At 38.7% G+C, this 14,694-nt stretch overlaps 1 protein-coding gene across 3 annotated transcripts in view; it reads left to right on the forward strand.

Moving 5' to 3' along the window:
- CNTN6 (contactin 6) overlaps positions 1-14,574 on the forward strand; it is a 218,315-nt gene extending 203,741 nt beyond the window's left edge. For 2 of the 3 annotated variants that reach the window (XM_074957523.1, XM_074957522.1), the window contains exons 20-23: positions 968-1,154; positions 10,776-10,888; positions 12,647-12,815; positions 13,538-14,573. In XM_074957523.1, the coding sequence (XP_074813624.1) occupies positions 968-1,154; positions 10,776-10,888; positions 12,647-12,815; positions 13,538-13,638 (570 nt within the window). In that variant the 3' untranslated portion in view covers positions 13,639-14,573. Of the gene's footprint in view, positions 1-967; positions 1,155-10,775; positions 10,889-12,646; positions 12,816-13,537 lie in introns of all 3 variants that reach the window. The other variant, XM_074957524.1, reaches the window with a different exon arrangement.
- Positions 14,575-14,694: the final 120 nt, after the last annotated feature.

Raw genomic sequence — 14,694 nt, forward strand, 5'->3', positions numbered from 1 at the left:
TGTTCTGTAGCTTATATGAAATACATTGGTATTCTCAGTCCAGCTCCTAGTGAATAGCTGTCCAGGTCATAAAAAATAACCGCTTACAATAACAGCACATTTCTCCCCATTTCTCACACTGATTGGCAGTCTCTAGCACTGAATGGTCGTGAAGACTTGATCCAAACTCCACCTGAATGTACACCACATGCAACCCCATTGGTATCAGTGGGTTTTCCTGGGATGTAAATTGGGAAAGAATTGATCCCAAGAGGTGGTGCCTTCAGGAAGGCACACTGGTGAAGGTTGGGGGGAAGTTTTTTACATTACCATTATTTGTGCTCTATATGGTCTATGAATAACACTGAAATATTATTTGTGCTTCCAGTGCTGTAAATCCAACCCATTTCACATGCACTATGAAAAAACCCACTTCTCTACATAAAATAAGCCTAGAATAAATCAAATGCAGACAACAGAAATATTTAAAATTCTATTGTCCTATCATTATGAACATACGTATCAAACAAAGGGGCAGGGGTGTAGAGTATGCAAGCCTTACTAAATCAAACATCCATTAGAGCAAGAGAAAGGTCTAAGTAAATAATTGCTATTATATCAAAACTCATAAGTAAAAACCTCCTTGATGGCTGATATAAGTGTCTCACTATGTCTTTTTAAGTCTTTTTCAAATATGCTCAAATAGTAAAATCAGACAAGCCTTTAAAATATCTTACCTTATCAAGGTTTCCCTTTTGGACATCTATAAAGCTAAGGATTTCTCATTTGCTTTTCTAATTTGTATTCAGAGTCTGAAATTTTATTTCTTCACTATAAATATTCATGGTTAATTTTATTTCCTGACAGTTTCAATTACAAAACATGCTGTCTTTCTTGAAACCTTAGTTGTTGGCTTGTCTCGTTTCCAATCAAGACTGTAATTGGTGGGAAAACAATGAACTGCCTGTTCTTTGCTCTTAATATTCAGGTTTTATACTGGACAGATGATTCCAAGGAAACCGCAGCTGGTAAAGTTAGAGTCAGTGGAAATGTAACAGCAAAAAACATCACAGGACTAAAGGCCAACACAATATATTTTGCAACAATAAGAGCTTACAACACAGCTGGGACAGGACCATCCAGCACTCCAGTCAACATCACTACTAAGAAGTCACGTAAGTATTTAATTTCATACGCAATAAGTTATACAAAAGCAGAACAAATGCCTAACCTTAAATCAACATATCGCAATGCATCTTTGTTTTATGTGGTGATGTTAATAAATGGATCCATAATAGCTTCACAGAATTAAACAGTACATTTACAAAATAAAATAAACTAATTTATCTCTCCCTCTGCTGTTAATAGGCAGAGTAGTCAACATTAAAAAGTCAACATTTACCAACAGTTTCCTACCCTGTGATATCTGAGATGCCAATTCAGTAAATAGGCAAAGGGAACTCCTGGGGTGAAATCCTGGCCACAATAGATATGACTAGGCTACAACTAGACACCTGTGTCTGGCCTGTGCCAGCTGACTAGGGGTAAGGGGCTCGAGCTAAGTGTCTGTTTAATTGCGGTGTAGACATTTGGGCTCCAGCTGCAGCTTGAGCTCTGGGACCCTCCCACCTTTCAAGGCTCTAGAGGGCTGAGCCCGACTGTCTACACCAGAATTAAACAGACCCTTAGATCAAGCCCAGGTCAGCTGAAATGGGCCAGTTGCGAGCAATGTAGACTTATCTAAATATGTAGACTTATCTAATGTAGACTTATCTAAATGGCAAAACTCCCATTGATTTCAATAGGACCATGATTTCACCCCTGCAGATTATTTTATCTGTTCTATTCTACCTTTAGGTGATTCCCCCAGTAATTCCCCATTTTTAGAACATAAAATTACTATGGCATTTCAGATGCTGCCATGTGGCAGCCATTGATAAACATTTACTTTTGAATAGCAATTATGTGCTGCATTTCTGCATGTTTTCATATGCGATTTCAAAAGAGATGGCGAGTCAATAAAGAAAAACTGTTCCAAATGGCAAACAACAATATCTGGAACCAGGAATATGAGTTTGGGGTGGGTTCTTTTGTAAATGTTACTGGTTACATTGCTGCCTTCCACTGTTCTGCAGAGTGAGACAAATATATGTATTGGATTCATATAAAGGCAGATTTTTAGTCATTTAAATTTCCCATAGTAACAGAATTATGACAAAACATGCCACTCCCTTTTTAGACTGCTGTCCAATTAAGCTAATAACTGATGGTGTTTTAAGGCTTGATTCTCCAAGATGCTGGAAGTATCAAGCGCCGTCCAGGAGCTACCAAGCATCTTGCAGGATAGAGTCTTTAAAGTGGTGTGAGAGACCTATTAGTTAACAGTAAACATTCATTAGAAAAAGCATTATGCCACAGATCTACAAAGAAGGGATGTATTTGTGGAATCATGATAAGAATAAGATTTAAGACTGATCCAATTCCTGTGGAAGTCATTAAGGTCAGTGGGCACCGGATAAAATGGATAAAAATAGCAAGAGTTTGCAGAAAAATTTTGTGCAATATTGAACATGCATGTGCATACCATATGGCAGATTCAAAACAAAATCTGAATATTAACCAGACATGTCATGTCTAGATGAGATCTAAATAAGCACATTGTTGTCAAAGGCTTAAATCAGCTACTTAAACTTCTTTTGACCCTTGAAGATTTATAGCATTTACAGCTAGAAATTGTACTGATTCTTAATTAGATACAGTGGTGGGAATGTTAGACATATAAGTTACTAAGTGGTATTCAGTTTTTCCTTGCTATCAAATACATTCAGAATACCTGTCAAGGTTCCTTCCCCACTCTGAACTCTAGGGTACAGATGTGGGGACCGGCATGAAAGAGCCCCTAAGCTTATTCTTACCAGCTTAGGTTAAAAACTTCCCTAAGGTACAAACTTTGCCTTGCCTTGAACAGTATGCTGCCACCACCAAGCATTTTAAACAAAGAACAGGGAAAGACACCATGTGGAGACGTCTTCCCCCAAAATATCCCTGCAAACCCTACACACCCCATTTCCTGGGGAGGCTTGAGAATAGTATCGTAACCAGTTGGTTACAAAGACATCAAAGACCCAAACCCTTGGATCTTGGAACAATGGAAAAATCAGTCAGGTTCTTAAAAGAAGGATTTTATTAAAAAAGAAAGAAAGGTAAAAGTCATCTCTGTAAAATCAGGATGGAAAATACTTTACAGGATATTCAGATTCAAAACACAGAGGATCCCCCTCTGGGCAAAACCTTAAAGTTACAGAAAACAGGAATAAACCTCCCTTTTAACACAGGGAAAATTCACATAAAACAAAAGATAAACTAATACGCTTTGCCTGGCTTACCTATACTGGTTGCAATATTGGAGACTTGGATTAGGATGGGTTGGAGAAGATGGATTTCTGTCTGGCCTCTCTCAGTCCCAAGAGAGAACAACACGTAAACAAAGAGCACAAAACAAAAGCCTTCCCCCCCCGCCGCCCCCCAAGATTTGAAAGTATCTTGTCCCCTTATTGGTCCTTTGGGTCAGGTGCCAGCCAGGTTAGCTGAGCTTCTTAACCCTTTACAGGTAACAGGAGGTTGCCTCTGGCCAGGAGGTGTTTTATAGTGCTGTATACAGAAAGGTGGTTACCCTTCCCTTTATATTTATGAGATACCTCTCACATAGTTATCTTAACCCCAGTCATAATTCTGCTTTTTTTCTGCCTTTATTACATATCATTTCTAGAGATGAAAAAATACACATACAAGGGGCTCTATAAAGCCAAATATATTATTATAGTGCTGTCTGGAAACTCTGCTATACATTTTTGGCATCATTTTCATAATAAATTCCTAATTTTCAGTGGTTTCTGAGTTGGAAGTGAAAAGTAACTTAGTCAGAAACCTGGCATAGAACCTGGAAATATGGCATATCCTGGAAGCAAAACATATTGGCAACTAAGAGGAACCAAATGACTTTTTAATATATAGTGTTATGATACATTATGAAAGCTCAAAAGTGTCCCAGTACATCCAGCTTATGAGGACAGTTTTCCTTTTCTCTTTATATATTTCAAGTATTATTAGAAAAATTAGAGTTAGAGTGGAGTTCTCAGTCCAGAATTAGAGTGTGTGTGAAAAGCCCTGAATGTTCTCAAAATCTTTTGCATTTGCTTGTTGCTCCTGAATAATCTTCCCTTCCTCCTGAATATTAGGCTTTAGAAAGAGTGAATCCCCTATTAATGTCAATTTAAGAGACAATTTTATTGAGTATTGCCATGCTTATTTTTGTTTAACTGCATCTCCTTTTTAGATTGTATACTTCTTGTTTGCATATGGAGAGGTGGTCATGTATGCACAGGTAGAGGACTTTATGCTGACTAACAAGGCATTTAAATATAATCATGAAATTCCCTTTTAGTAGTACACATCAAAATGCCACAATGTATCTTTTTATGAATTAGAAAAAGACTGCAATGCTCAAAAGGGATTTAGTGAGTTAGGTGTCCAACTCCCATTGAAATTCAATGGGAATTGGACACTTAGCTCCATTGACAGAATCATACTTAGGGCATAAGGGAAGGCCAGATAATTCAAGATCTACCCTTCTCACTTCAGAATGCATCCGATGAAGTGAGCTGTAGCTCACGAAAGCTTATGCTCAAATAAATTGGTTTATCTCTAAGGTGCCACAAGTACTCCTTTTCTTCCTTCTCACTCTACATTTCAGTTACAGTTCATATAGTTTATTTTACCCACAATAAATTTGGTCATCATAACCTTGGGTCCCATCTCCTCACCTTCAGCCCACAACTTACATACTGCTTCCTGGAACGGATCTACAACTTTTGCTGTGAGAAAAATTAAAAAGGTATCATTTTGATTGTCTTGTAGAAGAGAGAAAATGTGTGTTTTCTTTTTGTAACCTTTACTATCAGCAAAACTGCATTTTGCCTATTCCTCAAAAGAGTACATCAGAATTAGAGCTGAACACAAAATTTGTAACCAACAGTTTATCCAGTGAATTTAGTCCTTTTTCCTGTCTGAAGTGACTGCTTTATGCAGATAAACTTACCCTTCAAAATGATTATTTTGGGTGAAACTTTTTAGCCTATGGATTTCTTGTGAGCTGCTTACTACATATAGCAGTTTGAATATGTCATTGTGTGGCTGAGTGCCTTCTTGTGGCCTCAAGGCAGTCCTGCAAATAGCCCCTACCTCAATTTCTGCCTTTTAGGGGCTTCTTCTATAACTCACAAATCCTTTTGTCCTTTCACACATCTCCTCAGTTTCTGGTTTATTAAATTAATAAATATTCAAATCCCTCCTCAAGTTGATCTGTTTACATCTTCTCATCAAGTCACTTGGAGGCCTCCTGCTCATGATCTCAATCCCAGAGTCCCAGATTTCTGTGCTGGAACCTACTTGCTCACAGCAACCTTTTTATCTCTCTCTCTTAGAAGTCCTCCATAACTCTCTCAGCTCAGCTCTGGTATCTCAGTATTCTCTGCTGTAGCCTATTTGCTCTCCACAATCAGTCGTCTCCCTCCATCCCCACTCTATTTTCCTAGGGAATATCATCTCTGCAGCTTTCTGCTGCCCTTAATAGCAGATACGGTTGAGCCCTGCTTGGGTATGCCTGCTCATTAACTAGGGTTGGCTAGCACTTAAAGAGGTGAGCCACCCTGTTACAGAGTATTTGAAATTTACAATCTGTCATTCAAGTGGTGCGATTGGTCACCTACGCACACAGTAAGGTGTTACTCACCATGACTGAAAATGGCAGAATCTGTCCCTTAATTTCTTAGAACCTTAATTTATCTATCTATTAATGGGTGTAATTATACTCCAACATTATGAGGTCTCGTTTACTAATATTTGAAAAAAGCTAAATTCCTCAGAAGATAGGTGCTTTATATGTCATAAGAATCAAGTAATAGTAATAATAAATGAAACTAGATACTAGTTCTCTAGATACTCTAATATTTATTACTAGAGGACAGTGTATAAGAATGTAGAGTAGGTATGGGCCTGAACTATGAAGTTCTGATCTAGAACTGAAATTCCCCACAGTTCAAGGGGATTTGGATCTGTGTGTTTTAGTCCTATCTTTAGTATTTATTATGACTGACAGCAAAAAGGTTAAGCACTTGTAACTATGTTCACTAGCAGCTTCATTGATAAGTTCCCACCTCCACCACCAAATACCCGCTTCTCTCTATGTATCAAAATACTTGTGGTTTAGTAAAGCATCTGTGTTTTCTTTTGATTATCATGGCACTAGAATGATATATCAAAATGAGATCTGCCTATCAGAATATTCAATAGGATGAAGCTTCTAGCTCAAGAAAGTCTAATTCCAAATATTGCAAAGACTGTTAGGCTTTTGTTTGTTTGCTTAATTTATTTTAAGAATAATATTGTATTCACATTATTTTCTCTCTGTAGGCCAGATCTCCCAGTCCAGTCACATGGCTTTCTACACAGACCCAAGGAGGTGTGAGGGATGGGAAAGATAGCTGTAAGCCACCTTTCTTGTCCACCAATCTAGGACTGGCTGGGGGCCAATCTGACCTCCAAAATAATTTGGAGGACTGCTCTAATTTACACAGGTAGTGACTGCCCCACTGACTGTTCCATTAGCACAGTGAACTCCAGCTACACCTTCAGGCCTCCCCAGATGTATCCCCTTCAGTGGTGGGGCTAGGAGTGGACAGAGTACTGCTGGCTACATGGAGGAATCCCAGAATACCACATTAGCTATACAAGGTTTGCAGCAGCCAGGTGGAGGGCAAAGGATCTGGCCCCGAGCTTTTATGTTTTTATTTATTTATTTATTTGTGAAATCTGCCTTACAGATGGAGGGAAAAATAGAGGCATAGGTGGGATGGAGTGAGGCTGGTGAATCATACATCCTCCCCTCCTCAAGCTCCTCAGGGATTCTCTGGAGAGGATGGTAGTACCACAGGCCATATTACCAGTCCTGTTGTAACCCTCTTCACTGATGGGATCCCATTTTAAGGGGCAGCTGAGACCACAGGGCGTCCCTGGTCATATTGCTCCACTGGAGCCTTGTTGATGGGTAGTGCAGTGGGGAGGGGAGCCTCTTGGCTCATTCCACTTTGGGGATGGTGTGGGGACCCCACTGGGATGGTTGAGGAGAAACTGAATTTCACTCACAAAGTTTTCCCTTCTTAGCCCATTTTTATTGGGAATCCAGCCCTGGAGCAGGCAAATTGAAAGTGCTCCTCCTCCCTTTGTTCTTCACTTGGTGACCACGCTAGCCCACAATGCTGTCTATGTACACACTGTGCTAACAGTGTCCAGTGGTGCCTCCCCACCAGGACATGGTAGCAGCAGTGAGTGTGGAAGGAAGGACCTGGGCAGGTACTGAGAAAGCAGCCTGAAAGGAGGCTGTGAAGGTACTGAGTGGGAATGGGTAGCACAGCTGAGATTCCATTTTGGAGCTAATTGATTGTTTGATAAAGCAAGAAAATTAATGTGCACTCTGCATTTTTTTATTCTATGTAAGCCAAAAATTATTAAATACAACTAAGATCAGAGGGTGCTGTATATTTATCACAGCAAGGACACCATTACACATAGAGCCATATGATTGTTTATTAGGTTGGCAAATGTTACTGCCATGAATTTTTGCTCTTGGCTACATGTTTTGGAGGTCTTGGTTACTCCTTTGGTGTTTAGGAAATTCATGGTGGCTGACCAGCCTACATCCTTGTGCCGAAGGGAACAAACACTAGTTCTCGATTCTGGGTGGCTTTTACATACATATAGTAGTATGGCACAGACTTCCCTCTGCAATCTCCTTTCCCTCCCCCTCAGTTTTGCTGCACAAAGGCAGCCAGAATCTAATTAGGCAAAGTTTTTGTATCTTCAGGGAAGTCCATCTTATTGTCCTTGGCACAGATCAATTTATCCCCCCTTTTTCTTTGCACATTATATGGGACAGATTTCAGTTTTTAGAGACATAAACCCCAACAGAGCCAAGCACATGCTTAGCATTAAGCATGTGAGCAATCCCATTGCTTTAAGGTTAAGCACATGATTAAATGCTTTGCTGAATTGAGGCCATGCTCATTATTACAATCTATTTGATGAACACTAGTTGTGAGGATATTTCACTCTGTGCATTTTAGACTTTGTGAACGCTTCATTGCATCTGTTGCTTTGAGTTATGACTATGGTATTTGTAATTTGCTATTCATGCTGTATGACTGGTCACCTCACTAACAAAATATTACCTATGCTCTCTGATTGGATAACTGCAACTTTTAGATATAGGAGGAAGTTTGGATAACTCTCCTGTGATGCAAACAGATGCATTTTGGCACAACAAAGACCTTTGTGGTGGCTCTTTGGAAAGGGGTGACGATCATCCATGCACAAGTACTTGCAACACTACCATGAAAATACCTGTGAGAATACACAGTTGGTTGAGGATTCGTGACCCTTTCCCTTCACTGAACATCCTTGTGAACAAGTAATTGCTTGAAAAAGTGTTTGTGGAAAGCAAATAAGAGGTTGTGAACACCATTTAAGTGAATTCACTTTTTATGCAAGTTCATGAATGTTTTTTAAAAAAAGAAATCAGTATTCACCCAGCTTTCGCACTATTTCTCAGTGAGGGAGCAGCTGAAATATACACACATCTGTTTGGTTACACCTCGGTTGTTCACCAACATCTTCCTTTCCTAATGATAAAAAGGATTAAACTTCTCCACAATTATGAAACAAAAAACACTACTTTTCTTGCATAATTAGTTTGTTCCACCTCTGAAGGAAACAAAAGAGATTACAGACTGTTTCCAAATTAAAGGTTCCTTATAAATTTACATACTTTAAGTGTCAAGGTCAGATGTAGGAACAGCAGTGCATAGATTTAAAAGGGGAGAAAATGGATCCCAGAAAATTAACATGTTAATTTTAGGTCTGAGTCATGAAAACAATAGGAGTCCTACTGGTCCTAATGAATCCATTTTCTTCCTTCCAATCCAAGTCTACATTAATAGACTTTAAGGCCAGAAGGGACCAGTGTGATCATCTGATCTGACCTCCTGCACATTGCAGGCCACAGAACCTGTAATAGATTTATAACCTCTGGTTGAGTGACTGAAATACTCTCATCGTGATTTGAAGACGTCAAGTTACAGAGAATCCACCATTTACTCCAGTTCAAACCAGAAAGTGACTTGTGCCCCATGCATCCGGGGAAGGCAAAAAATCCCCAGAATCTCTGGGGGCAAATTCCTTCCCAATCCCAAATATGACAATCAGTTAGATCCTGGGCATGTCAGTGAGATCAACCAGACAGACACCTAGGAAAGAATTCACTGTAGTAACTCAAAGCCCACCCCATCTGGTGTTCCATCTCTGGCTGTTGGAGATATTTTCTATTAGCAGTCACAGATAGGCCACATGCTAGTGCAGGCAATCGCTTCTTATTCCCTTAATTTCTAAATGCTTTCTTCCCAGAAGTGTTCCCTAGCCAAGAAGGATACACCATACAACAGGATACAATCCACCATTCTAAATCTCAGATTTACTTCAGAGATGCAGTTTCAACTTCACACATCTGTGGAGAACTCTGAATTTTGCAGGATTTAATCCCAGTCATTTTAGGGTAGATTTTCAATGTCACAAACAGCACTTAGGCACTTGGTCTAGATCCATAAAGGGGACTTAGTCCAGCAAGCTGAATGAGGAGCTCCCTAAACTAGCCACAAGGACATGCCAAGGAGTGGGGAGGGGCTCAAGTCCCCCACCAGTCTCCACTCCAAGATATTTAGGTGCCTAACTCCAGGCAAAAGGGAGGCACCTACCCCTGTTTGACCCATGAACCCTCTCCTGGAATTAGTCTCCTAAGCCTAGTCAGTCCTTTCTCATGAAAAAAGAGACAGAGGATTGTGAGCATACGTACCAGATTGGGCCCCACAAGCAAGGCAGGCAGGGGAACACCTCATTTAGGAATCCTGGCATGGCTAGGGCACCAAGCAACTTGGTGGCAGTCAGGACTTAGGCATTTTTTGCACATGCCCACAAGTGGAAGCTTAGGTTCCTTGAGGACTCCAGATGCCTACTGGGTTAGGTGGCAGATGAGCAGGGTTTTGAGGATCTCAGTGGTGCCTAAATTCAACATTGGATCTCAGTGGTGCAGAAAGGTTCAATTAGGCACTAAACTTTTACAGGCAGTTAGGTGCGTAACTCCAATTGATTGTAGCAGGAATTAGTCACCTAAATACCTTTGAGGATCTGAAACATTGTGGATCTAGCACCTAATGCATGTTATTTGTGCCTTCAAAAGTCTACTCTGTCTACTGTACACAAGGGTTCCTAAAACCCTGGCAGTCTGATCTATCAAAAACAGACTTGTACATTGAGCTTGTTTCAAGCTTTGTGACCTCATATTTTGGTTTTTTCTGATATCCACATAGAAAAACATTTTGTAATACATTACATCTAAATACTCATAATAGTACTTAAAACTTAACAAAATCTATTCAGTGTACTTAGTATAGGCCAAAAGCAACAGATTCTGCCCATATTCCAAATTTTCACTTTTCTCAGTAGGTAATTTGTGTTATGAGCAGAACTTTACAATTCTAACCAACATGTTAGTGATGACTGACCTAAAAATATTTTTACTCCTCTTGGTTTGGATCAGCCGTGCATTAGTTACTTTCATGTCAGCAGCTCATTCAATTATACTATGCAAATTAATATCCAGTTGTATCTTGTGATTATCTTTTTTAAAGCACCAAGTCAACCACCAGCAAACATTGCATGGAAACTGACAAATTCAAAAATATGCTTGAATTGGGAACATGTAAAAACAATGGAAAATGAATCAGAAGTGTTAGGCTACAAAGTAAGTAATTTCTTTGTCTAATTATTCATACTTATTGGTTATAACAGAGGCACCACAACTAAAGCAAATGCTTCATGGCAATCATACTTTCCCTGAAACTAATCACAAAGTGGAAAATATTGACTTCTTCAGTGTTCTTCAGACAGTTAAATAGAAAAATTAAAATTGGGCTGCTATCAGCTCTTATAATTTGTCAATGCCTAAATGCATCTCCACACAGATCAGAGGATAGACCTCTAGATAACAAAAAAGTGTCAAGGAGCTCTACATGAAAATCATTTAAATAAATCTATTGTTTTAAAAAGGTAAATTTAATATAAAGCCTGTTCACGGTGCTTTTGACCAAGGAGGGATGTGGCCACAGTTCAGTTCAAAAAAGGAAAAATTCTTCATTCCCATCGTGAAGAATTTAGACACTGGCCTTTAGGCCCAGTCCTGCAAAACTCTTACTCACATGGGTGAAGACTTGCATGAGTAAGGGTATGCAGGACCTTTGTATCATCATTGTTTTACTCCCCCCAAGGCTATGCACAGATATTTCCCATGAAAAAAAAAAACCCTGTCCAAAAAACCAAAAACTGTGCAACATTTCTGGAATGTGACGAGCTGCACACTTTTGGGGACAGACTAGACTGTTGAGCTCTGTTACATTCACTCCTTTGTGCTTTAACCATTTGCTTCCAGGCAATACTTTTCTATTATATTTCAACATTCTAAGAGCTCTTTAAGTACTCACTGCAATAAACCCATTTTTAAAATGCCCATTAACACCATTTCTCCATCCACTTCATTCTGCAGTTTATATCTTTTTAGCATAAAAGTGTCAAAAAGCTGCCAAGGGGAAGGAGTTATATACTGTCATTGCTGTGCTGGCAAAGAAGAAAGACTTCCTGAAGAAGAGCTTATTCTTGCACGCAGGATTTGCATCTAAATTTATCTCTGGCTAGCCCTCATGCACCAGTGAAGTAGTCCAACCAGTCTGTAAATTGGCACAACGATATAACAAAAAGACCACATGAATACAGTGAGTTGTGTGTTAGGAGAGAAGGAGTTCTAGTTGACACTATCCAAATTACTGTCACCTCTTCAGCTTTTTTAATACATACACCAACAGGTTGCTTTACTTTTTTCAGATCTGCAGATAAGCATTACATTGCAGTCAGTGGGAGTATTTGTATTGATTCTGATGGACTTCGAATCAGAAACAAATGGGCAGATTTTCAAGGGAGCTCAGCATGATGGGTTCTTTGCTGTTTTGAAAATGGGGCCATAAGTGTCACAAGGGGAGATGTTGGGCGATATGCACTTTTGAAAATAAATCCCTCGTTTGGATATCTTAATGAGAGCTGAGCTGTTTTCAAATCAGGCCTCAATTGTGGATGAGAAACATTAAAATCTGGCTTTAAGTGCATCCTCAGCAATTCCACACTGGGTGAGATAGAGACATGAATAATACATTTTTAACAATCTTTCATGACCTTACACTTTAATTTATGACTACTGTGTTGCACATAGGACAAGGACTGGCATTGTCATTGAAGCACTACACCCATTGGGCCCCATATGCTGAGTCTACACAGAAAATGATTGTAGCTTTTTGAAGTGCTCTGTGTTTCTGCTCAATAAATCTGCAGGTTTCTGAACATGCAGAATTACATGTGTGTGAGATATGAGAAATAATGCTCTCTCAGAGACCCTTAAAAAAAGCAACTACAAAAATCCAATTATTTCTGTTTTTTCTAATCCCTTTATATTTAGATTTCGTACAGGCAAAATAGACAAAGCAAAACTCATATATTGGAGACAAACAACACCTCAGCTGAGCTTCTGGTACCATTTGAAGAAGATTATCTCATAGAAATAAGAACAGTCAGCGACGGTGGGGATGGCAGCAGTAGTGAGGAAATTAGGATTCCAAAAATGTCAAGTAAGTTTTTTTTTCTTGAATATTATCGTCTAAAATGAAGCTAGTGCACTTCTAAAGGGAAGGCTAACTAGACCTTCACCACCATCGATGATCAATAGCATGGCTTAATGCTGCGTAAACCTAGAGCAATCTCTGGTATAGTTTTATGTTTAATGCAAATGGGGAAAGCAATTTATATAGTCTGTGTGTGATCTAACTTTTCAGGGTCTCTCTCCCTCTGCAGTGGCCGGGAGAGTGGGACCAAAACTCCGTGTGGAATAAGTGACTCTATTCAACACAAGGGTGTGCCTAATAATAGTGCCATTATGTAGCACTGAGTTGTTGGTAATAGACTTGGGGGTGCATCTCCTCCTAAAATACATTCAAAGAAGGTGCCAGCTGTCATGAAAAGGTTCCTCCTTTTCTCTTGTTGAGATGAAGTTATGTCATTTTACTTCCGTAATTCCTGCGCAAGGCTGCTGTAAAAAGGATTATGTGAATCCATTAACAGTAGCGAAGCACTATGGTCCTGATCTTATGAAGTGCTAGCAACTGTGGGCACTGAGGACACTCAGCACCTTGCATGACCTGATTATGAATTATTATAATTCATAACATTTGTATATGCATTTTGGTTGAAGAATTTGAATGATTCTGAATTCTGTGAAAAATAGATCTGACACAAAGTACTCTTGCATATGAATTTACTTGCCTGAGGTGATTTTATTTTTGTATTTTTATAGGTTTAAACTCCAGAGGAACAAAATCATTCCAGCTGGTAGTCCATGTGGTAACAAATGGGATTATGATTCTGAATTGCATTCTTACTTTCTCAGCTCTTTGATGATTAAAGCCAGGGACAGTCATGGACTTTTGAAAGTAAATTGTCTATAGATTTTATCCTGATGCCACAGCCAACATTCCGGATGACTATACTATTGGGGGGTGCGAATATACTCTGTACATTATCAAGAATGTAAATATCAATATTGCATTAATAAAAATATATTAAAAACTGAGGATAAATATATATAAATAAATTAAATGGAGTGGTGCCAAAATATAGCTGTGTGATTGTAACAAGTGACACCTATTATATTTTGCAAACAATGAGGTATGGTACAAATACAATTTAATTATATGACCCACATGAAAGACCCGGGCCAACTCATAAATGGTGAATTGATAGCAAAGAGGGAATAGGTTTGCAGATGTTTGTGAAGTGGATATTTATCCTGTCTTCCTCATTTTAAGCTATAAAAAAGAATAATAATCAAACTTTACAATTTAATGAAAAAATATTTGTTTACATTTTGCACCTATTTGTATCAGGTTACCACCGGTTAGAATGTTGCGAGACGTGAATCAACATATAATGTACCCTTTTGACCTTTACCAAATTATTTTCTCTCAAAAAAGGAAAATAGTCATCTGCTTCTACAAAAGGAATTAGAGTCCAATCCAAAACCCATTGAACTCAGTTAAAACAATCCCACTGACTTCAATCCCAAAGGCTGTGGATCAGGCCCTTAAAGAGACAATATTTCTTATGATACAGCATACACTAAACCACTATATTCTCAAATACATTAAAAAAACTTTTTCATGCAAAGAAACTATTCTGGTCAATAAATCAAGCATTTCAGAGGGGGGCTAAATATTTACATTCATATTATTATAAAAGGAACATCTTCACGGTTGGTCTGTGAAATATTTGATGTACTATTTTTCTTATAACTGTTTGGAAATTCAATGTAATTTTGTGTTTCATTTTCTAAATCATCTGCTTCAGGGTTCTGTTTTTCTAATAAATAAATAACTGAATAATCCAACCATAGAGTTACTTAAATATTTAAGACTATATTTTCATCTTGCTGCTTTGGGTAAAAATAAGCTTAGG

Source organism: Natator depressus, chromosome 7 (assembly GCF_965152275.1).
Source record: "Natator depressus isolate rNatDep1 chromosome 7, rNatDep2.hap1, whole genome shotgun sequence".
Classification (NCBI taxonomy): domain Eukaryota; kingdom Metazoa; phylum Chordata; order Testudines; family Cheloniidae; genus Natator; species Natator depressus.